We start from the raw sequence: 26,308 nt of genomic DNA on the forward strand, positions 1-26,308 counted from the left end.
GCAAATACCAACCACATGGAAATACATGCAGTGATAATTGTATTTTCCTGTATGAAGGGTCTTGTTTATCTGTTTTCAAAAAAAAAGGAAAGTAAAGACCATAATTGTTTTTGTCCATAAAAGTCTGAACATAGCCTAAACATTTTTTTCTGTCATTTTGGTTGGTCCTAGTAATATTGTTACACAATCGTGAGTTTTGAATTCTTTCTAGTATAGTGAATGAAATTGCTGAGTTTAACATTTATCCATAGCAGGACTTAATGAAATGGGTGAAAGAATGCTGAGTGCATGAACTGGCCATGAGAAAGTCAATTTCTGGAAAAGACTAAATGATGTTACATTTCTCTTCATTTAGTGCTGGGATCTTATTTTCTTGATGTTGTTGTCTTCACTTTCTGCCTAACATTCTGTGGTTGAGTCCCACCGGTGCTGTTATGAAAGCCTTTTCTCTTTTTCTTTTTTATAAAATTTCAAAACATTCCTAATTTTTTTTACAGCAATTTTTTAAAAAAGAGATCCTTAACAGCTTCAAGGGTAGCCAATGTGTTTTAAAAGGATCTATCTTTTTCTTTCTGACTAGAGACTGCCTTTCTGACTGTTGCAAGTTCAAAGTATAAAGATACAGACACTGTGGAATAATACAACAACACGGGTTATTAGCAACAACTCTGTGTTGAGCGTCCTGGTCTGTTTGAAGGACTCTCTATTATATCAGTGCTGCTTCAGTGAGTTTTGCCCCCAGAAGGTAATGTAAGTGAATTCTGTATGGGATGTGAACATGGAGTTAGACTTCATTTTATAAGTGCACTTCCTTTCTTGTATCGATTGACATGAATGTGTTGGTGTTGTTCTACAGTAAGTGCCATGGATTTATTTATTGACTGTAGGACTCTGCTAAATCATCTATTCTCTGTTTGTGGATCTCTCTGTGCCTGCTCCTCCTGTCCAGCACAGTCCCTCTGCAATAAAAGCCACCTTGTGGTAATGCAGGGAAATATTTATAAACAAGTACCCAATCTGTGTTGGTTTGTAAATTTGGTTTCTTAAATTACAGGATAAGAAGAGCAGCACAGACACAATCCATTAAGAAATAACTAGGTGGGTGATTCACTACCATTTGTGTAAATGGCATTAACTCTGAGCTGCCTGCACAATTTATTAATACTTCATGGGAGGAAAAAATTATTTTAATCTCATAATGGATGATGAGCTGTGAAATTGCTTCTGCAGCAGCTGGGCACCCTGGGGGAGGTGCTAGATTCTGCCACATTATGCAAGTTTCCTTTGAGATCTACTACAGTGTGCTAATCAGGCACCATCAAATGTTGAAGGGAAAGCAGTACTGCAGAGTGGAAATGGAGTGCAGGAAGATTGAAATTGTCTTTTCTGTTTCTGGGTAGACAAAAAGGAACTTGCTTTGCAAATGGTATAAATGCTGCAAAACTGGGATGAATTCAACTGTACATGACATGATGACTTAGAGAAAAGGCTATTGTTTCTTTGGAATAATATCTTCCAGTGTTATAAATTGTCTATGGGATTAATGTATCTGATTCGCTGGAGACAAAAATAAATAAATAAATTGGGATTAAAGAGGATTGAGTTTGCTAGCATATGAGAAGGCATAGTCTTAACTCAGTTTGTTACCGAGAATGATACTGATCTATATATGGGCATTTTTAAAAATTGCAGACTGGTAGAATTTAGATTTTCTTGGACTCATAACCTGCTGAAAACAAGTTGGAGGAACTGCTATTGAAAATGTTCAACCTTAGAGGCTATAGATCTAAAAGGGTTTCTATGCCCTGCAGATCTGTTGAATTTTAACTGAAAAGTGTTTTTCTGGTGAGACCGGTCTATCAAGCTAACCTGGTTTATCCAAATAGGGGACAGAGCACATTTTCTCTGCTTTTGCCTTTCAGCCCCAATCCAGGAGTCTCCCATTATTTCCTCGTTGGTAAATTTAAATTCAATTTCCTCGTTGGTAAATTTAAATTTAGATTAAACTTCAGTTTCCGTTTGTTAAAGACTTGGTAGATATTAACTCTAGAAGATAAAATACCACAAATAGGGAAGCTAGTCTGGGGCATATTTCTCAATATCAGAGCTCATATAACTTTCATATTTTTGAGTGCTCTTCTGAATGTTGGTCTCTACAAAACTACAGGCTTTTCTTATTGATATTGGGTGTTTTTTGTGGGGGGGGAGAGTTGTGAATTGATTTTGGACATAGAAATGGACTTCGTTGGCGCAAATGTAATAGAAATTGAATAAAGGGAATATGTAACTGATAGTTCTTTTAGTGGATGGATCTCACTGATGCAATTAATCATGTTGTCATTCTGGATTTGAATTTGAAGAGCTATTTTTGTAGTAGTTCTAATTGTGTTTTGTTGATCATTTCCAGAAGTTGGTCCTTATAGCTCAGACAATCTTGCCATTGATTTGTAGGATGACTCAGGTTTTATTTTTATCCATTTTGCTGTTTTGAGGGATCATCAGAATGTGGAGCTGGATCTCATAATAATGTAGGCATAATTGTTCTTGGAACTCTCTGCCTTTTTAAACAAAAGTCAAAGATACTGTGAAATCTTGAGCCAATAATTAGGTAGTGTTTGGGATATTGGTGGAAGTTCAATCCAAAAAAATTTAAATAAACGATCTGATTTGTCTGTTCTGTATAGATTTCCCACCCTTCAAAAGTGCACATTGTAATTTTGAGGAACTCTTAGAAGTTTTGATGGTGACAGTAGATAGGAGTGCACCACTACTGGCTGACAAAGGTTTTCCCTTTGTTGTCTCCTAATTAATGCCTCCCTTGCCTTTCAGCCCCAATCCAGGAGTCTCCCATTATTTCTTTATCGGTAAATTTAAATTCAACTGCAAAAATTGGATTAAACTTCAGTTTCTGTTTGTTAAAGACTTGGTAGATATTAACTCTAGATGGTAAAATACCACAAATAGGGGAGTTATTTTAGGGCATATTTCTGACCAGTTTAATTCTGGATACATTCTGGATAGGGCTATTGATAATGTTTAGAAACTGTAGGTGCCCACCCATCTCCCACTTCTAGAACATGTTTCACAAAAGGGTGAATTAGCTTCTTGACTACTCATCTGTAAGCTTGCTGAAGGCATTTCAATTTATTTAGATTGTGAATGTTTCCACAGACAATTACTCTTCTGTATTCATACATTTTGAAGGTTTGAGGGGTTTATTTTATAAATCTTTTTCAAGAAGACTTCAATTTACAATCCATAGAATGCTAGTAATTGGCAAAGGATTATTAGTGAAGAGTCTGGACAAAATATTAATAGTAATCTAGTGTACCTCTTATATATTACATTTAATGTTATACTACACTTTTTGGTGTAATTTGCCTCACCAATGTCTATTTGTTCACCCTGCCAACAAAAGTGCGTATAGTCAAGGCTATGGTTTTCCCAGTTGCAATGTATGGCTGTGAAGGTTGGACCATAAGAAAGGCAGAGCGCCAAAGAATTGAGGCCTTTGAACTCTGGTGCTGGAGAAGACTCCTGCGAGTCCCTTGGACTGCAAGGCGAACAAACAAGTCAGTTCTAGAGGAGATCAACCCTGACTGCTCTTTAGAAGGCCAGATCCTGAAGATGAAACTGAAATACTTTGGCCGCCTAATGAGAAAGAAGGACTCACTGGAAAAGAGCCTAATGCTGGGGAAGATTGAGGGCAAAAGAAGAAGGGGACGATAGAGAACGAGGTAGCTGGATGGAGTCACTGAAGCAATAGGCATGAGTTTAAATGGACTCCAGAGGATGGTAGAGGACAGGAAGGGCCGGAGGAATGTTGTCCATGGGGTCGCGATGGGTCGGACACGACTTCGCAACTAACAACAACATGTCTATTTGTATAATAGTCCCTGAATTTGAATACTTCTTGAGTATTCAAATACTTGAGTGACTTCTGTAAAATGCTGGTGTGAACTAACCTTTACACAAATAATGTTTGTACCATAATATGCTGGAGCAGTGACTTTTACCTGTAGTGTTAAAAGAATGGTCATTATTAGCAATAGCAATAGCAATAGCACTTATATACTGCTCCATAGTGCTTTACAGCCCTCTATAAGCAGTTTACAGATTCAGCATATTGCCCCCAACAATGAGGATCCCATTTTACCGACCTCAGAAGGATGCATGGCTGACTCAACCTTCAGCCAGTGAGAATCGAACTGCTGGCAACCATCAGACAGCAGCAGTAGCCTGCAGTACTGCATTCTAACTCTGCACCACCATGGTAGAATCCTGGTTTAAGATTTTAAACTGACATTTTCCCTTTTAAATATTTTTCTCTTTTAAATATTTTAAATATTTTTCTCTTTTAAATATTATATGAGATTTTGTTTTAAAACAAATTGGGATCATGGCACAACAGGTGGCATACAATATAGAAAGACAGAAAGCTTCACAATTATTTTTTATTTGTTCAACCAAAGAGACCAATAACATTATTTCTAATAAAAGCCAAGAAGCTCTGAGATATGAAATTTAAATGTGCTGTAGGTAGTGATCTCTAATGATTCTGTTCCACTGGGTCTCCCTTTGTTCTTCTAATGTTTATATTTATCAGACACACAAATGGAAAATGTTGGTTGAGAATTACAGCAAGATTTTTCATTCTTTGATTACTGGAATTCAGCCGCATAACTGCTGTTATACACAGGATACAATAAATGTGGCACATTTGTTTTGGTGGTAATTGCAAGCTGGAAATCAAGGGTTTCCTGAAGTATCTCTTGAGACTTTTGTGGGATTTTTCTGAATACTTAATTGTAAATATGTGGTTGCAAATTGTGTTATGGCATCCCCTAACTATTATGGAACAATGAAAGGCAAGAATTGACATCACCTATATAAAATTGGTATGTGCTATGCCAAAGCATCCCTTTTCTACAATTGCCTGTAACACCATATGCTATTTCTTGCTTGTAAATAAGTCTCTCTAAAAACATTAAATCCTATATCCAGCCTAACCAAAAAGTTTAGTTTTTCATTTTGGATTATGTACAGTGTGACTTTTGGAGGGACATTTTTATTCTAGGAAAATGACAAGCCAACAAGAAGCTATAATTGCCCTGATTTTTAGAAGTGGTGCACTACTACAGATCTGATGTACTGCAAGACATGAATCAGAAAAATTCTATTAAAAAATCTCTTGAATGGCTGACACGGGACTATTCTCCACAATGATTAATTTGACTTGGTCATTATGAACACAGACAAGTCTGACAAAATTGCATTTCATTCCCCACTGAATTCATAAAATTGCTGTACACATAATAAGAAATTATAGACCTATGCTATCTACTATATTTGACAGGATTTCAGCTCTGGGAAAAAATGGGGATGGGGGAAAGACCAGGAGAGGAAATTGGGAAGCAGTTTAAAAGGCTACAATTTACTGTCTTTTGCTATAGCTTGATATCCCAGTTACTCAATTCAAATTCCCCATTAAAGTTCCAGTGAAAGTCACTTTGAATGATTCTGGAAATAGCTGCTTTATCATTCTCAGAATTGAAAGGCAAGAGTTTCCATTGAGGCTGTGCAACCAGATTGTGAAGGAAACACACATGGCCATATCAAATTGGATTGAGAAAAAAATTGATTTTGCCAAAATTGCCTCTTTTGCACTTACTGAAACAATAAGCTCCTGCAGTCCTTTACAGCAAATGAGAATATTTACTTTCCAGCTAAATACCCTTAGTGGAAAAACAATGCTATGCTACTCTTGACTTTTCTCGTTTGTCAGCGACTTCACGTGAACCAGCTGCCAGAGAATTAATTAATTGAACCAATGTAATCTTCTGTATGCAGTTTCCAAACTAGAACATTAGACTCCTCAAAGCAGGGAACTCTGAGAAGTTAGATAAGATATTACCCAGCATGGTTTAATTGTATTTAGAATAAAGATTCCATGTCCTGAAATAAATAATGCAAATTATATCAAGTGGTGGTTGATTAGTTGTAAGAATGTTTAGATGTGGGTTGCATAACACTGAAAGATACATAGGTTTGGCAAAGTAAAACTAAATGAATGTTATGTGTACTGAACTAGAGGATGCATTCTATGGCCCTTGTGAATCTTTCCAATTATGTGGAGGAAAGTACATAGTTCAAGTACATGCCTTTATACAAATGATACCCAATTCAATATTTGTGATTTTAAGATGTGGCTGGAAAAAATTGCTGCCTAAATCACTACCAGTCTGTGACCTAGAATTCATATTTCATTAAGCCATGATTGGTTTAACTAGGGTTCATTGAATGCATCACAATTGGCTGGGCATTCCCAGCTGACTTTCATGGCGAAGGTGGGACTATTCCTATTCTCCTCCTATTCTCTAGCCTAGTGCCTTAGTGCCTTAACCACTAGACCTAATTAATTCTCTTATTATTAATGGTATGACACATAGAAAATATAATTTTTGAAAGAATGGCTCTAGTGCTATGCACCAAAAGTTGTGTAGCCAATAATTACCTCCAAGAGAAGATAGAATGGGATGTTAGATCCATCCTGTTCTATTTTACACTGACAGATGAATTTATATTACTTGGTCTGTTTTCCTTGCAGTTCACCAGAAACAATTTCTCTGCAGCTTTCTCTCTTAAACTTATATTTGTTCTGAATGTTATTTGACAGGGCAAATATTTACCTCCAATAATGATGAAAATCTCCATCCTTCTAACTGTGAATAACATTCTTTGAATCAATGTTTGTCTGAAGCTTCCAGGATCCCAGCAGATAATCACAGTGAACATGACATGACAGAGAATTGGGGTCACTTGATATTTGTCAGGTTTCTAAGGAGAGCATTTTTCTTGAATTCCTGCCTGGCCAAGTAATGTTCTTTGTGATTAACAATTGCACACAATGTCTGTCTTGATGGAACTGTTCATCTATAGAATTGAAAGGATTTTTCATTTACTACCCATTTTACACGTGAGGAGTATTGAGGCATAAAAAGGGATTTGTTTTTATTGTTATTGAGCAAGAGATGACATGAATAGCCAGATTTGTACAAGATTACATTAATTTGGAATTAGAGTATTCAGATGCAAAAGAGGATAGGGGTCACAAAGCTTTACAATGGCATAGAAGAAGTAATTTTGCAATTCCCACATGTTGCTCTGGAATGCAGATTGCCCATCTTTGGTCTAGAGGTTTTAAATGTGGATGGTATTGTTCTGAATGACTGTCTCATCCATTTGCTCTGCTTCCTTCCACAGGAAGTACATAAGAGCACCAGAGACCAGTGGTTTTCCAGAGGCCTCTCTGGGAAGCTCCCAGGCAGGACACAAGTAAAGTAGCATTTTGTCATTCAGTTACAGGTAGTCTTCAACCTACAACCATTCATTTAGTGACCAAAGTTACAACAGCACTGAAAGAAATGAACTATGACTGGTTCATACCCTTACAACCATTTCAACATCCCTAAAGTCACATGATGAAAATTTGGGTGCTTGGCAACCAGCATGTATTTACGATGATTGCAGCCTCCCAAGGTCATGTCAGTACCATTTGCGACCTTCCCAGCCAGCTTCTGATAAAGTCAATAGGGGAAGCTGGATTTGCTTAATGACCTAATGATTCACTTAACAACTGCAGCAATTTGCTTAAGATCCATGGCCAAAAATGGTAATAAAATTTAGGGTGATCCACTTAACAACTACCCTGTTTTCCCCAAAATAAGACATCCCCAATAATAAGCCCAATCGGGCTTTTGAGCACATGGCAATAAGGTCAAGTGCTTATTTCAGGGTTCAAAAAATATATATATAAGACAGGAACTTATTTTCGGGGAAACACTGGTATCTTGTTTAGCAACAAAATTTTTGGATCCAGTTGTGGTCATAAGTCAGGGACTACCTGTATTAGCCCTGAGAATCATAAATTATCCATTATGAAAATAATACAGAATTAGTATCACTGGTAGACTTTTATAAGGTTATTCCCCCATTAAGTTGTGAAGTCTCATTTTCAAAACCAATCAGCCTGTGCTCAACTCTGTTCTTATTATTGTATAAATTACACAGTTTGTTAAGTGTTGTACAAAGAAGCATTTCTTTTTATCTGTTCTAAATCCCACCCCATCCTTGAATTTCCTAGAAGAATCCTAAATTGTAGTATTACAAGAGGCAGACAAACATGTTATTATCTACTCTCTTCCCTTCATATATGACACTTGTCCTTTATTGCATCTTCAAGGGAATAATAATGAGTGTGGTTTCGCGCTTGTGGTTTTCCTACTACTGGAATCTCTACCGTTAGCCTTTCCCAACTCCAGCTGTGTTGGATTACATTCCCAGATGCTTTTCATATTGTTTAGTAAAAGTTCTTTTTTTTTTTTTGCATGTACAAAACCTTGATTTTATTTCACATCTAATTGATTTCTGTTTTGTCCAGTACTCAAGAGTTGAGCCAAATAAAGGGAACTGCAATAAATAAATAAATAATGTAAGTAGCTAGTAAAAATACCTCTCTCCCCTCCTTTTTGGGGGGCAGACATTGGCATGCTTCCAAACCAAGCGCTAGGTTGCATCTTTTCTTTTTTAAATTTTCTATGATAATACGGAGACTAATACGTTTCTCTGTGCAGCAAATCAATATATTTAGAGATGGGAAAAGAATCATCTGATACAAGAATCCTGGTAGATACTAAGTAGGTGCCAGAGATATATAGCTGCTCTTGAAAGCCACATTGGGAATTGCAAAATATGTATAGTAAAGATTTTAAGGTCTGCATTCTTGAATCAGGTTCTAATAGTTTGTCTTTATTCCTGCTGATTTTTACATTCTGTAATATGCAGTATGCAGAAAAGCTTTTGAAGCTGGTATAACAGGAGAGATTTGAACAAAATAAAGGCTTAGATTAAAGGCTCATGCAGCCATGTAGAGAGGATTAAAAGCAATATTTTCAGAAAGGCTTTTGCAGATGAACTTTTAATGAGGTTTTCAAGTGGAACTATTGCATCTGTGGTTTGTTATTATGACTTTATACTAATGGTAGACTCTGCACACTATTTTATTGGTTTTTATTGTTTTAAAGCTGGCTGAAACATATATTGCCATTAGAAGAAGAAAAAAGATACTTTGTTAAATTATCAACTAATTGTATCAGTAAAAAGCAGATTGAAGTACATCAGAAAAATCCTGAAGAGAATTCAGTGTATATCTTTTAGAAGTACCAGTGAAAAGGATCTGCAGATAATTATACCTTCTTAAAGGCAAATCTATAAGTCAGGCCTTTGTAAGTGAACTTAATGTATGTGGAGGGTCATATTGCCAAAAGTGGTGGTGTTAATTAAGCAAAATAATATATGGGTGATATGCTTCCAAGTCACATATAGAAAGATCAGTGTTAACAGAAACCTTGTGATATCCCTCTAAGTGACATTGATACTATTTGGGAGTTTTGAAATCTTTTGGGTCCTAACAACTGGAAAAGGCTACACAATATAAATATACATCCCATAATCCATTCACTACAGCCATTTTTGTCTGTTTCTATCTATACACTTACAAACACACTCAGGAACTTTAAAAGAGATGATAGACACTCCTTTCTTCTTGCCATTATGAGGAAATTTGCTCATAATGCTCTGCTATGTTGGCAGAGAAATAATGACCCTTCTAAAAAAATTGCTGGGAGAGAAGAGAATGAAAATGACCTCTCCTCAATAATCATTACCAAAATTGTTGTTTCTGAAGTATTAGCAGTGGGAAAACAGCAGATATGATTTTCGCTACCTAGCAGACGGCTGATCAGTTGGATGATAGAAAAACGTTAGGGCTCTACACATACTGGCAGGTGGCCAGGAGAGTGGCAGAGGGCCTCTTGTATCCTGTGGTTACCCATATGTAATCTGAGTAGTGACATCATGCATGCAAAACTTTCTGTGCACCAGATTTTCTCTGGGTGTTATTAGCATGCTTCTCTGTTCATCATTACTTCAATCAGCCAATTTGTTATTACCTTCAGTGACCAATATTCCATTTAGAAGAGCATGAAGGTTAAATCTTACCAATTTTTTTTTAAAAAAACACCAATATATTATAAAATAAAATGTGATAGAAATAATATAGTGACTAAATAAACAGCCATGTTGAAATGATTGATATAAGTAATGGTGATGAATTTTACAGCCAATGAAAGAAACTTTGATCACATTCAAAGAACTTGAATCATACTGGTCAGCTAATAAAGTACATACAATCTGTGCCACCTGGAAATTTATTTAATGAACGAATTACCACTGCTTTACAGTTTACGTATCACCTTTGGGGGCTGCTCAAAATGCTCTTGGAGGATACACAATATAAGTTATATGTGTGCGTTTGACAGAATCTAAGGGGAGGTGATTCCCAAAGTAATTCTTGCTTGCCTCTATCTGTGTTAGTGGCATTGTGCAGCACATTGATAACAGCCAAACACAGAGAGAATTGTTTTATTGCAGCCCATTGCAAGTGACAGGCAGAACTGTGGTTTTTTGTCAGACGTATCTTATGCATGGTAGATCTATACATTGAAAAAGCTTAATCTGGCTTGAAATTTGCCAATTGCTGGTATTCTGCGTTTTAGGTAAAAATACATTGCCCTCTATATTTATGACTATATCTCCTAGGTGTATTTTGTTTATTTGAATTGGTATCTTAAATATTAAATATTTTTGTATATGTAGTTTTAGACAGCATTATATTCATGTGGCACTTTTTTATATATAGAATTTATTGGCCAAGTGTGATTGGACACACAAGGAATTTTTCTTGGTGCATATGCTCTCAGTGTACATAAAAGAAAAGATACGTTCATCAAGGTACAACATTTACAACACAATTGATGATCAATATATTAATATAAATCATAAGGATTGCCAGCAACAAGTTATAGTCATACAGTCATAAGTGGAAAGAGATTGGCGATGGGAACTATGAAACGATTAATAGTAGTGCAGATTCAGTAAATAGTCTGACAGTGTTGAGGGAATTATTTGTTTAGCAGAGTGATGGCCTTCGGGGAAAAACTGTTCTTGTGTCTAATTGTTCTGGTGTGCAGTGCTCTATAGCGTCGTTTTGAGGGTAGGAGTTGAAACAGTTTATGTCCAGGATGCGAGGGATCTGCAAATATTTTCACGGCCCTCTTCTTGATTCGTGCAGTATACAGGTCCTCAATGGAAGGCAGGTTGGTAGCAATTATTTTTTCTGCTTGATTTAATTGAATTCACTTGATTAAATTGTGAACACTGTGGTAAAAGCCAAATTAATGGCAATTATCTTTAACAAATAATATTTTGAAATATCACTACTTTTCAAAAATAATTAAAATTCTTTCTCTCCTATTCAGTTATTTACTTCCTGGTCTCTAGATTGCATTTTCCTCATCCATATTCCATGCTCTCTATATAAAACAATAATAGACACATTTTTTAAATATCATAAGGTGTATTCACACATTAGTAACATGCTAGAAGGTGGAGAAAACACTGGAGAAATACAGATATATAGACATGTACATTCTCTCTTTTTTTTCTATCCATCTTGCTGCTGGTTATCTCCTTCTTCTGTTTCCTTCTACCTTTCTCTGCATTGTAGACTTTTCCAGAGAGCTAGATGTTTCCTAATGGGTCCAAAATATGAAAAATTGGGCCTGGTCATTTGTGCCTCAAGTGAAAACTCTGTGTTGATCTGTTTGTTTTCTTAGCTATCCATAGTATTCTCAGTTCTCTAATAAAACAAAAAATAAAGTACAATAAATATTGATAAATAAAAACCCACAATACAAAAAATCATAACATTATCAAGAAGGGCAATCTAGATTCAAGTAAGTTGAGTTGGAGAAATGGTGCTTTCTGATCTCAACCCCTTCATGGACCTGGGGCACCATTAGTAGCTTTACTTAGGTAAATCTTCAGCTGGGTTGACTAAGGATGGAACATGTTATCCTAAACATACTTTGGCACCAAGCCATAGGGGGCTTCATCATGCAAGACTAGCACTTTGAATTATACCCTGAAATGTATTATCAAGGCTGAAAAGATCGATGTAATATAGACATATTGCAGCAGCAAACTTCAGTCAATAAGCATTTTGAACCAAGAATGATTTCCAGCCAGTCTATAAAGGTAGCACTTAAAACCTGGAAAAGCTCCTAGAGGTGCTTTCATTCCCTCCAGATTACTAGAGGAAAATAAAGATTGGTGGGCCAGTGCCGGCTGTCCTATTTACTTATATTACCAGCTCAGCATATTTTCTGTCTGAAGGGAATAGGGCCATAGTCTATAACAGTGATGGCTAACCTTTTTACCATTGCGTGCCGGAAAGGTGATGTTGCACGCATGCATGCCCACACCCATAATTCTATGCGCTGTGCCCCTGTGCATCTGTCCGCGACCCCCTGCTTTTCCACCTACCCTCTACTCCTGGCACGTGATGGCATGGTTTTCTCTCTCCCCAGGCTCCAGAGCCTTTCTAAGAGCTTGGGGAGGGCAAAAACAGCCTTCCCCAGCCCTCCGCACCCCCTGGAGACTGGAAGTCGTTTTTTGCCTTCAGAGGGTCTCCGGGGGGGAGGCCATTTTTGTCCTCCCCAAGCTCTTAGAAAGGCTCTGGAGGCTGGGAAGAGCAAAAAACAGGCCTTTTGGTCCCACCAGAAGTTGGCAAATGGGCCGTTTTTGGCCTCCAGAGGGTCTCTGGGCAGGTGGGGAAGGCCATGTTCGCCCTAAAAAGGCTCTGGAGCCTGGGGAGAGAGAAAAATAGGTCTTCCCCACCTCCCTCTGGAGGCAGGAAACAGCCTGTTTCCCTACTTCCAGTGGGCCCAGAAGGCCTGAAAATTAGCTGGCCGGTGCGCACATGCGTGCCGGAGCTAAGCTCATTTCCCACCGATATGGCTAAGCATGCCACCTGTGGCACGAGTGCCATAGGTTTGCCATCATGGGTCTATAAGGATAAAGGAAATTGACTTAATGGACTTAAATTACAAATTAAATTTATAATTTAAATTACAAACTCAGTAGCTTGTCTCATACTTAAGCAATCTAGAAAATACCTTTATTTAAAATTATTGGATCAGGTCTAAAGTGAAAATATTTTTATGTGGAGCAGATAGGATTTAGACTACACCATTTAACTGAAAAATACATAGCCCAAAGGATTCCTTTTTGCAACTTTTGTGAATTTCCAAGGAACTGGATAAGGGAAAAACTAATAGGATCCTCAGTGGGTAAAATATTGTTCCTTCTTACCTAGACTCTTTATTCCAACACCTCACTTAATATATTTCCTGGATGTTATTTTTCTGGAGCCGTTTCCATCCAGATAGGGGTAAGGCAAGAGTACATTCTAGTACTCTTATTTTTCAATATGTATATTAATTCAATAATTCAAGCTCTGAGATCTTCTGATTGTCCATGGCTGTAGATTGTGTAGTTCTAGCTTTACTATATGCAGACAACATAGCAATTTTGTCTGTCTTTACCAATGGGAATGAAACAGGCATTGAGGTCATTGATTTTCTTTTGCCTAAACAACAATTTGTAGCAAATCATCAAAAGACTCCAGTTTTATTTTATTTTATTGCACTAAATGTTTATAAGATGGATAAATAACTAATTAATGGGACCCTGATAGATCAAATGAATACTTATAAACATCTTGGGGTACAATTCCAAGCCTCCTTATCTTGGACTTCATATTTATCAGGGCCAACATAGCTCCTCAACCATCTACAGATTTCTTTCATTCAAAGGGACACATTTTATTCCTACAGCTTGCAAGGTCTTCCTTGCTAAGGTTATTTCTAAGCTTCTTCATGGTGTTGAGATTTGCACTTTTAAACCCTGGAAGCTATCCAAGGTGCATCAAGAATGCTGCCTTACACTTAGAGATAGGTTTAGTTTCCATGGGTGCTAATGCCTGGTATACTGGCTCATTAATTCCCAGTTAAAATTGCTGTTTTTCCCTGGCTCCAGTGATTTTCAGACACTATTTTAATTCAACCTGGCTAATAAAAGGTAACTGCAGACTCTAGTCTTTTTTGGAGAGGTTCTGTTTATTAGGGTTTGAAAATGCCAAGAATCATCATAAAGAACTTATCAGGGATATTGATTTACAAACTACTCCAAACCTAATATTCAGCCCCATAGTTTCAGGATTGTTCTCAGATTGGCATATGTCATCATCCTAGTTCACTTCTATTATAATTCTGAACTGTTGTTGGACATACACCTTGGCCAGAAGGGATCCATTACTCCCCACAATCCTATCAGGATATTAAAATGCACCCTTCTTCCACAGTGAACACACTCAAAACCGTAGAAATGGTGGTAGACTTTAGGAAAAACCCTTCCATACTTCCACCTCTCACAATACTTGACAACACAGTATCAACAGTAGAAACCTTCAAATTTCTGGGTTCTATCATATCGCAAGATCTCAAATGGACAGCTAACATCAAAAACATCATTAAAAAAGGACAACAAAGAATGTTCTTTCTGCGCCAACTCAGTAAGCTCAAACTGCCCAAGGAGCTGCTGATCCAATTCTACAGAGGAATTATTGAGTCTGTCATTTGCACCTCTATAACTGTCTGGTTCGGTTCTGCAACCCAACAAGAAAAACACAGACTTCAGAGGATAATTAGAACTGCAGAAAAATAATTGCTACCAACTTGCCTTCCATTGAGGACCTGTATACTGCACGAATCAAGAAGAGGGCCATGAAAATATTTGCAGATCCCTCGCATCCTGGACATAAACTGTTTCAACTCCTACCCTCAAAACGACGCTATAGAGCACTGCACACCAGAACAACTAGACACAAGAACAGTTTTTTCCCGAAGGCCATCACTCTGCTAAACAAATAATTCCCTCAACACTGTCAGACTATTTACTGAATCTGCACTACTATTAATCGTTTCATAGTTCCCATCACCAATCTCTTTCCACTTATGACTGTATGACTATAACTTGTTGCTGGCAATCCTTATGATTTATATTGATATATTGATCATCAATTGTGTTGTAAATGTTGTACCTTGATGAACGTATCTTTTCTTTTATGTACACTGAAAGCATATGCACCAAGACAAATTCCTTGTGTGTCCAATCACACTTGGCCAATAAAAATTCTATTCTATTCTATTCAGTGTATATGCCAATATGAAAATCTTGCTGTGGAATTCATAAACCACACATTCCTTTGTTTACTCTCTTTACAGGGAATATTCAAATACTTTCATTTATCCCACTTTAAAGAACTACCTTAGTAGAGTAGAATAGAATAGAATAGAATAGAATAGAATAGAATAGAATAGAATAGAATAGAATAGAATAGAATAGAATAGAATAGAATTTTTTATTGGCCAAGTGTGATTGGACACATAAGGAATTTGTCTTGATGCATATGCTCTCAGTGTACATAAAAGAAAAGATATGTTCATCAAGAATTCTAAGGTACAACACTTAATGATAGTAATAGGGTACAAATAAGCAATCAGGAAACAATATCTATATAAATCGTAAGGATACAAGCAACAAAGTTACAGTCATACAGTCATAAGTGGAAGGAGATGGGTAATGAAAGGAGAGAATGTGATGCTTATCAGTCACTTCTTCTATCCTGTTAGGACACTGATGTATTTGTCCAGGTTGCCTGATTTTGTGCCTAAATTTGTTCTATCCCCCCACCCCCCATGATTATAGATTAGCACTAATCCTAGTGATCATCACCACTATTATTGTTACATCAGTTTTATTTTTGGTGATAGTAGTGCCTAACACTATGCTTCTCCCTATTGTATATTTGCTAGTGCCATTTGCAAGAATAGGATCAGAACAAGGAAATGATAGCAAAACCCAAAATCATTTCACTATTTTCATTTAATAGTTTTCAAGAGCTGATTATTATCTTATAGATTTGTAGATACCAGTTAAAAACTAAATGCATGTATCTATCAGACATACTCCATGTAGTTTTACACATTCTAGTGGATTAAGGAAATTAACTCCCAACTACTTTCATTCCAAACGATTTTAAGTCAGTACCTTTATCTAAATTATTTTCAAATAATGTTTAAATTTCAATTTACAATTTTCCACCATTGCATCTTTCTGTAGCAATTTTTAATTTAGTCTCCATCAAAAAGAACTACGTGTTCTTTTATAAACCAAACTTACAGTATTATCATCTAATAATGACTTTGGTAATAGCTCTACTTCAGAAACCTTAACAGCCAAGTTCTTTGACATACAAATCATGTTTGATTTAAGGCGTAATTTCTCAGCATCAAAGTCTTAATCCCATTCAAAGTAAATTCCAGCCCAACATCTACTATACTCATCAATCAGTACAAGTTCTGATTGTAGTTGGGGATTTATTTATTTATTTATTTATTTATTTATTTATTTATTTATTTATTTATTTATTTATTATATTATATTATATTATTTATTTTATTAAATTTTTATACCGCCCTTCTCTCGAAGGACTCAGGGCGAAGTACAGCGAAGATAAAACACGAAATATATACAAATTAAAACATTTAAAACCTAGCAAATTACAAAAAGGCTGATAATTAAAATTTAGTTTTAAAATTTTAGAAATATTAATAAAACCCCGAATTAAAATTTAACACTATTATGCCAGTCCCGCTTGAATAAATAGGTGTGTTTTTAGCTCACGACGGAAGGTCCGAAGATCAGGCACTTGACGTAAGCCAGGGGGAAGTTCGTTCCAGAGCGTCAGTGCCCCTACAGAGAAGGCCCTGCTCCTGGGGGCTGCCAGCCGACACTGTTTGGCAGACGGCACCCTGAGGAGACCCTCTCTGTGAGAGGGTACGGGTCAGTGGGAGGCATAAGGTAACAGCAGGTGGTCTCGTAAGTACCCGGGTCCTAAGCCATGGAGCGCTTTAAAGGTGGTAACCAAAATCTTGAAGCGCACCCGGAAAACCACAGGAAGCCAGTGCAGGCTACGGAGTAGTGGTGTTACATGGGAGCCACGAGCGGCTCCCATTACCACTCGCGCAGCCGCATTCTGGACTAACTGTAGCCTCTGGGTGCACCTCAAGGGCAGCCCCATGTAGAGAGCATTGCAGTAATCCAACCTAAATGTAACCAGAGCGTGAGTGACCGTGCATAAGGCATCCCGGTCAAGGAAGGGACGCAACTGAGGGACCAAGCGAACTTGGTAAAAGGCCCTCCTGGAGACAGCCGCCAGATGTTCATCAAAGGACAGCCATCCATCCAGGAGGATGCCCAAGTTGCGAACCACCTCCTTTGGTGCCACTAACTCGCCCCCAACAGTCAGCCGTGGATGCAGCTGATTGTACCGGGGTACCGGCATCCACAGCCACTCCGTCTTGGAGGGATTGAGCTTGAGTCTGTTTCTCCCCATCCAGACCCGTACAGCTTCCAGGCACCGGGACAGCACTTTGACCGCTTCGTTGGGGTGGTCCGGGGTGGAAAGGTACAGCTGAGTATCATCAGCGTACAGGTGATAACTCACCCCGAAACCACTGATGACCTCCCCCAGCGGCTTCATATAGATGTTGAACAGGGTAGGCGAGAGAATCAACCCCTGAGGCACCCCACAAGTGAGGCGCCTCGAGAATGACCTCTGCCCCCCCCGTCAACACCGTCTGCGACCGGTCAGAGAGATAGGAGGAGAACCACCAATAAACGGTGCCCCCCACTCCCAATCCCTCCAACCGGCGCAGCAGGATACCATGGTCGATGGTATCAAAAGCCGCTGAGAGGTCTAATAGGACCAAGGCAGAGGAGCAACCCCTGTCCCTGGCCCTCCAGAGGTCATCCACCAACGCGACCAAAGCCGTCTCCGTGCTATAACCAGGTCAGAAGCCAGACTGGAACGGGTCTAGATAGACAGTTTCCTCCAGGTGCTGGGGGAGCTGCCATGCAACCACACACCATTTATATCAGAAATCCAAACTGGTTTGCTACCAGTGAAAAATTGTACCAAAACTTTGGAACATTTCTTAGTCTTGCAAACCTTATATTTATTTTGCATATTTTATTGATTTCTGTTTCCTCCAATCACAATTTTTTTAAAAAAATACTACAGTTTTAGTAATTTTTCTCTAATATCTTCAATAGAATCCTCTGTGATTGATCTAAATTTCATTCAAAATTCCTTTCCTCTCAATTCAAATTCACCCAAATCATCTAGTTCTCTTTCTAACTCTCACTCTATAACTTATGTCTTACTCTCCAATGTTTCCATCCTGTCATTAATTGGTTTTATATCCCCAGAACCTATTCTACTGAGCTTTCCATCTTCCATCCATAACTTCTTTCATCTCCTCTTTCATCTTTACATGTCTTTCATCCAACCTCTTTTTTTTCAAAAGCTGTCCAAAGGATTCAGCTAGGTTATTGGACAGTTGCTGAAACATTTTCTGAAGCAAATCTGATGTAATTCCTCTCTCTGCAGCTTGCTCTAATGATCTTCTCTCCCTTTATATACCTAGTGGATCCAGGTTTTGTCATTCTACATGTTCCTATCCGCCATATCTTTTATTCTCTGTCTATATACAGTCATGGCTGAAAGTGTTGGCACCCCAGAAATTTTTCCAGAAAATCAAGTATTTCTCACAGAAAAGTATTGCAGGAACACATGTTTTGCTATACACATGTTTATTCCCTTTGTGTGTATTGGAACAAAACAAAAAAAGGCAGGAAAAAAAGCAAATTGGACATAATGGCACACAAAACTCCAAAAATGGGCTGGACAGAATTATTGGCACCCTTTCAAAATTGTGGATAAATAAGATTGTTTCAAGCATGTGATGCTCCTTTAAATTCACCTGGGGCAAGTAACAGGTGTGGGCAATATAAAAATCACACCTGAAAGCAGATTAAAAGGAGAGAAGTGCACTTAGTCTTTGCATTGTGTGTCTGTGTGTACCATGCTAAGCATGGACAACAGAAAGAGGAGAAGAGAACTGTCTGAGGACTTGAGAACCAAAATTGTGGAAAAATATCAACAATCTCAAGGTTACAAGTCCATCTCCAGAGATCTAGATTTGCCTTTGTCCACAGTGCGCAACATTATCAAGAAGTTTGCAACCAATGGCACTGTAGCTAATCTCCCTGGGCATGAACGAAAGAGAAAAATTGATGAAAGGTTGCAACACAGGATAGTCCGGATGGTAGATAAGCAGCCCCAAACAAATGCAAGCTGTCCTGCAGGCTCAGGGAGCATCAGTGTCAGCGCAAACTATCCATCGACATGTAAATGAAATGAAACGTTATCGCAGGAGACCCAGGAGGACCCCACTGCTGACACAGAGACATAAAAAAGCAAGACTGCCAAAATGTACTTGAGTAAACCAAAATCCTTCTGGGAAAACGTCTTGTGGACAGATGAGACCAAGATAGAGCTTTTTGGTAAAGCACATCATTCTACTGTTTACTGAAAACGTAATGAGGCCTACAAAGAAAAGAACACAGTACCTACAGTGAAATATGGTGGAGGTTCAATGATGTTTTGGGGTTGTTTTGTTGCCTCTGGCACTGGGAGCCTTGACTGTGTGCAAGGCATAATGAAATCTGAAGATTACCAAAGGATTTTGGATCGCACTGTAGAGACTAGTGTCAGAAAGCTGGGTTTGCATCCAAGATCTTGGGTCTTCCAGCAGGACAATGACTCCAAACATACATCAAAAAGCACCAGAAATGGATGGCAACAAAGCTCTGGAGAGTTCTGAAGTGGCCAGCAATGAGTCCAGATCTACATCCCATTGAACACCTGTGGAGAGATCTTAAAATTGCTGTTGGGAAAAGGCGCCCTTCCAATAAGAGAGACCTGGAGCAAAGGAAGAGTGGTCCAAAATTCTGGGTGAGAGGTGTAAGAAGCTTATTGATGGTTATAGCGACTGATTTCAGTTATTTTTTCCAAAGGGTGTGCAACCAAATATTAAGTTAAGGGTGGCAATAATTTTGTCCAGCCAATTTTTGGAGTTTTGTGTGACATTATGTCCAATTTGCTTTTTTTCCTGTCTTGTTTTTTGTTTTATTCCAATAAACACAAAGGGAATAAACATGTGTATAGCAAAACATGTGTTAATGCAATACTTGATTTGCATTATTGCATCACAGTAATGCAATACTGTGAGAAATACTTGATTTTCTGGAAAAATTTCTTGGGTGCCAACACTTTCAGCCATGACTGTATCTGGCCTTATAATAAGGAAGTATTCATCTAAAAGCTAGTTTGGGTTATAAAAGACCAATGCAACTTAAATTAAATATCCCAGAATTAAATCTTTCTTCAGCTCAAAAGTATTCTGCTGATTCAGAGCTTCAAGAACTGCCACATTTAGGTCATTCTCTGAGCAAATATGACACAACTCATTAGTTATCACAGTATTTGGAATTCTTGCTCAAACTTTTCCAGGCCTCAGTAGCTTATGTGGCAGAATCAAAGAACAAGGAGTCTTAAAATACACTATTATTTAAAGTCATATGTTCTCCATCAGTTGTCATTTCTCATAATGATGCGCACGATGGCTTAAATTATGGTATTATTTAGTAAATAAATTATTGTATTAAATAGTTACAATACATAAGTTATTGTATATATTAATATTTAATTAAAAAACGAGTAATAGTCAACAGCCCATTTTACTCACTCAGATAATATAGACCTTTATTTTATTATAAATATATCTCAAATTTAAACAGTCATTGTGTTGAAGAAACTGAGATTCCTCATTATTCAAAACAGTATTGAATGGAAAAAATGTATATAAATTTTGTCCACTACAGCTACTCATTGACGTACAAATATTCATTTAGTGAACGTTCAGAGTTACAACAGCACTGAAAACTAATTTGTGACCATTTTTCATACTTATGACCTTGCAACATCTCCACAGTGATGTAAACAAAATTTGAACTCTTAGCAACTAGCATGTACTTATGATGGTTGCAGTGTCATGTGATCACCTTTTGCAACCTGCAGACAAGTAAAGTCAATGAAAAAGTCAAATTCACTTAATCACCATGAAACTAACTTAAGTGCAGTGATTCACTTGAGAACTGTGGGAAGAAAGGTCATAAAATGGGGCAAAACTCACTTAACAACTGAGTTTAGAAATGTTGAGTTCAATTGTGGTCCTAAATCAAGGATTACCTGTACTAAATAGTTTTTGGAGAAACAAGTATGGTTTTTTTTAAAACTATGAGAAGTTGTCAAACTATCTTTTGTTGTGTTTTTATTTTAGACATACAATGGTCAGAATGAAAATAATGAAGATTATGAAATCCCTCCCATTACTCCTCCTAATCTCCCTGATCCATCCCTCCTTCACTTGGTGGATCATGAAACTGGATATCATTCACTGTGCCACAGTCTCCCCCCAAATAGTCTGATACCAGCATATTCCTACCAGAATATGGATCTGCCTGCTATCATGGTATCTAATATGTTGAGCCAAGATGGGCACCTCCTGTCTAGTCAGCTACCTACCGTGAGTAATATTTTTTTTTCTATTATTGTACCTCATTTTGTATACCTCTACCTTTCTATATGATTATTCCAGATATAATGGAATACAATTTAAAAGAGGAGACATCACTTTCTACTTATTCCTGAGATAAAAATCTGTTTTGGATTTTAAAATTCAAGATGTTCTTGACTATAATAAATGAAGATCCTTAATTCTGTGCGGAGCCCTTGGCTTATTTTAAGAACCACCATTAAGTAACTGAATATTTCTGTTTTGCTAACTCAGATATTTTTTGTTAATCTGTGATCTTGTATATTGTTTTGCTAACATAATAACAACATGCATACAAATAAAACCTTTTATGAATTTAGTTATGGACTAAATTCTACCATGTTAGTTCAGTGCTAGTTGGTAGATAGATTTTTTTTCACTTCTCAGTCTAGTCCTGAAAAAGAATGACTGGTCCAAAATCACTCAGCCAACTTCCATGTCTAAAACAGGACTAGAACTGTCATATCTTTGTTCCTAGTCCAGTACTCTAACCACTGTACTACACTGGCTAGTATAGATATTTATACCATCACATTAATATTAATTACTTTATGATCAAGAAAGTTAATTTTCTTAGAAGCTTAAGTGATACGCTGAACAATGGACAATTAATTTGATATTTGGAAAATACCATAAAAATAATTTCAATTTAGATATTTTTTTCTTATTTCCTATCCTTTTCTTACAAGGTATTATGAGACTATTGTCTAAGAATGAAGTACCACAGCAGAATAGCCTAGAAATAATAAAAAGAACACTGAAAAAATAGAAACAACACAGGCTTTTAGAACAGATCGGAACTACATTTTTCACCCCCGGTCACTTCACTGTATCAATGTCCATCAAGTATTTTCTGCCGGCAAAATAAAATCAGGATAAATTGGCAATGATTGAAATGCTAAAAAAAGCAAGCTCAAGTCCTATTGTATATTCAAAATAGTCTAAAATAAAAATTTTGAATTACTGTAAAATGAAACCTTTGGATTAGATGTTACTCTTATGCATAAAGTAGCAGCATAGGAATAATTTGTTAAATTTAAGGACATGAAAGTTTCCCCTATTAGCATATGCTGATCAATATAGTATAATATGGTATGGGAAACTTTGACTTCACTGGCTGGTATTCGGAGATCTTATCTCTCGGTCTAACCTACCTTTAAGAATAGATGGTAGGAGTTCACCAAATTTGTAACAACCAAATTATAAATATACAAATATACATAGATACATGGATATATACATATATCTTTACAGATCGTATCTTGGAAAAATGCTTCATTTATTAATAACAATTTTTGAGGAAGAGTAGTGTTCAGGAAGTTCTGGAAAAAGAAATAGAAAGAGAGAAATTGCTTGCAGATATTAGCAATAAATAACAGTATAAACCATGAGAACCTCTCCTACCCCTTTATTAAAGTCCCCTACATTTTCAGATATTCAATTTCTTTGTGTCTAATTGAAGGGATTCCACTAATACTTACTCTGTCATGGCCATCTCCCACTCAACAGATACCTTTGTGTGAAATCAAACATTACTTTATGCTCCTCTTCAGCTGAGTTGATTAAACCATTTATTTCTGAGACAAAAGAGTCAATTTCGTATGAAAGATATTTCCCTCTCAGTTTAATTTAAAGCACAGACCCAATGCCTGACCCCTATTTTCATAACATGATAATTTTATTCTGCATTGATTGTCTCATTTTTGAGAAAAGATATTGCACGTATAAATCAGTTTCTAAAATATCCAAAGAAATGAGGAGAAAGGGATTTATTAAGCATCTTACATATGAAATAATTTATTTTGGAATAGTCCTTGGGAAATGTTCTGCAGTTTATGGGTCTGTTTTATAAATGCAGTATCATGACAATAAATCAGGACTGAGCTGTAAGAAGATAAGAAGAGGGCTTAATGTGCTATAAGCATAGAATAGGGATATTAAGATTTGTTTCCCTCTTGTAATGAAAATGAAAATCGAAAAGAAATCTGGGGAAGTCCAAGTTTCCCAGCTGATTGTCAGTGAAAAGTGTTTTATTTTAAATGGTGCATTTGGAGTGTTGACATATCCCTAAGGTTTTCAACTGCAAAGAGGGTGTTAAGGAAGAAAATTGTCTTTCTATTTTAAGGCCAAAATAATTTTTCTCTCTTTCTGTCAAATATCTTTTTCCAAACCATTAACATTTCCATCCCTGATTAAATGTCATGTCACAGTAAATCAGCCATTCGTTTCCAGTATTTGCACCATTTGTAGGCTAGGCAACATATCTCCCAGTAATGTATGTAGAAATTCTCCAAGTGGCATTAATACAATATCTATTTTATTTATTTATATACTCTTTTATTTTTTTATCTAAGACACAGCTTACAACAATTAAAAATAAAGTATCAAACCTCCACCACAACAAAGATTACTACACAATTAACATAATTGAAATCAAAATCAAACTCGGTTATTCAAATAATAATTAAAAGGTTGTTGAAACATTTAGCATCTTTTTAAATATAGGGAGAGTGCCAAATATCTTTTTTTACATGTTCTGGAGCTATTTGGGAGAAGACTCATTCCTCCAAACCAATACTAGAGCTTCTGGTAGTAGAAACGTATTCAAAAGTATCATTGTCACTGACCTAAACAACCTATCAAATTTATAATGGGAGAGATGGAGAACCAGACTCTAAACCATTTAGGATTTTAAAGGTTAACACCAGCACCTAACACAGTTGTATGATACACAATTGGTAAATTGACATATCTTTTAAGTAACGTGAACCCTGTACCATGAACTGGTCAACAGCTGTCAGCCTTTCAGAGTAGGCAAGGCAAGGAAACAGGAGTAATTAAAAGTCTTGGAATGTATTTTATAAAGGTTAGGGCGTTACAACAAAATCTTAGATGACTGTCAAGTCCTTCTCTTCTTCAAATTATGCCTAATACAATCAAGGCAGACCTGTTTTGAGTTTCTTTCTCACCCCAATTTTTTATAATAGCATAACTGTCTGGCTGCTATGTTTTGCATCAACTGCAGTTTTTAGGCACTTTTCAAGAACAGCTGTACTTCATTATATAATATCACAATACATTTGCACCATTCTATTATTACAGTTTTTCTTCCAAAAATGTTTCAATGCTCAATATGTATTTCTTAAGCATGATGACATCCAAAGGCAGTGTCTTAACTTGCACCAATAAATGTACACTATACAAAATGTACACAAAATATAGATAGACCTATTAATGTTTGCATACCTACATAGTTATATGTGCAGTAAATTATACAAGTAGTTCTTGCCTAATGATCACAATTGGAACTAGAATATTGGTCATTGAGCAAAGCAGTCACTAAGCAATACATTACATGACCACTTTAACAACTGCAATCCCAGCAATTATCCTTGAAGTCATTAAGCAATCATGTGGTTTGTTAAGCAGAGGGAGTTCCAAGTAAGAAACATGAGAATGCCTCAGTTGGGTAGCACATGAAACACTTTCCCAGATACACAAAGGGCCAAAAGCCTAAGAAGTTTCCACAGTAGCAGTTGTCTTCTGAGAAGTTGCAAAAGCTCAAGAGGCTCCAATGATGTACTACACTGCAAAGGACCCACCCTTCATGAACAGCCAAATACAGGGGAAGCCTCAATTCAGACCCACCCACCCCCACAGCCCTGCTGTCCTTGCTGCCCTGCATTGCATCACACCAGCTGATCTTCACTGTCCCACTGTCCCATTATATACGAAGCACACCCAGCTGGGCCTTTTTGAGGATGAAGAAGAAAACGAAATACTAAAGACAGTTGCTCAAATGCAGCATCCAAAAATACTGGTGTCCGCGTCCCTGTCGCCGCCCGCAGGACGCGTTTAAAAAAAAGGGGCGGGGGAGTTGAAAAGAGGCTGCCTCTTCGGGTTACCTCAACATCCATTCCAGAGCCGCTAAAAGAGCGGCTGCTTGGCCCGCCCTGGTTGGGGAACGGGCACAAAAAAAGGGTCCCTGGTGACCCAGAATTCATCCTAGCCCCATTGACTGGCCCCTTTGACTCCATAGGATTTAGCTGACGGGATTGTTAAACAGCGCTCGCACCTTTCTTCTGGGGAGAGAAGTCACTCTAATAAATATTGGGAGGTGTTTTCAAGGAAACATAGGGGTCCACCTTCTGCCCACAAGAAATGTAGGGAAATGCCACCATTCCCAGCCTTCTGAGCACATCAGCTTATCCTGGCAGAGGATGAGGAAAGTCGATTTCAAAGCCTTTGGAAATCACCAGCTTGGAAAAAGCTAAATTATGTAGGGCTATTCAGCTACAACTTCGTGTTTAGGTTTTGTCTTTGAAGCGAGATAATGATAGCTAGCTAGCTAGCTAATTAGATAGATAGATAGATAGATAGATAGATAGATAGATAGATAGATAGATAGATAGATAGATAGATAGATAGATAGATAGATTAGAAAGAAAACAGAACAAAAAAACAGAATAATAGAGTTGGAAGGACCTTGGAGGTCTTCTAGTCTAACCCTGCTTACGCAGGAAACCTTATACCACTTCAAATGCTTATCCAATATCTTCTTAAAACTTCCAGTGTTAGAGCATTCCCAACTTCTGGAGGCAAGTTGTTCCACTGGTTAATTGTTCTAACTGTCAGGAAATTTCTCCTTAGTTCTAGGTTGCTTCTCTCCTTGATTAGTTTCCACCCATGCTTCTTGTCCTGCCCTCAGGTGCTTTGGAGAATAGTTTGATTCCCCCTTCTTTGTGGCAGCCCCTGAGATATTG

The 26,308-nt window shown here is 37.3% G+C and overlaps 1 protein-coding gene across 4 annotated transcripts in view; it reads left to right on the plus strand.

Moving 5' to 3' along the window:
• The window catches only part of TOX2 (TOX high mobility group box family member 2), a 264,272-nt gene that overhangs the window by 130,434 nt on the left and 107,530 nt on the right, over positions 1–26,308 (plus strand). For all 4 annotated transcript variants that reach the window (XM_058175389.1, XM_058175390.1, XM_058175388.1 and 1 more), the window contains one exon: positions 21,270–21,515. In XM_058175389.1, the coding sequence (XP_058031372.1) occupies positions 21,270–21,515 (246 nt within the window). The remainder of the gene's footprint in view (positions 1–21,269; positions 21,516–26,308) is intronic.

The sequence above is a fragment of the Ahaetulla prasina genome, chromosome 3 (genome assembly GCF_028640845.1).
Source record: "Ahaetulla prasina isolate Xishuangbanna chromosome 3, ASM2864084v1, whole genome shotgun sequence".
Lineage (NCBI taxonomy): Eukaryota > Metazoa > Chordata > Lepidosauria > Squamata > Colubridae > Ahaetulla > Ahaetulla prasina.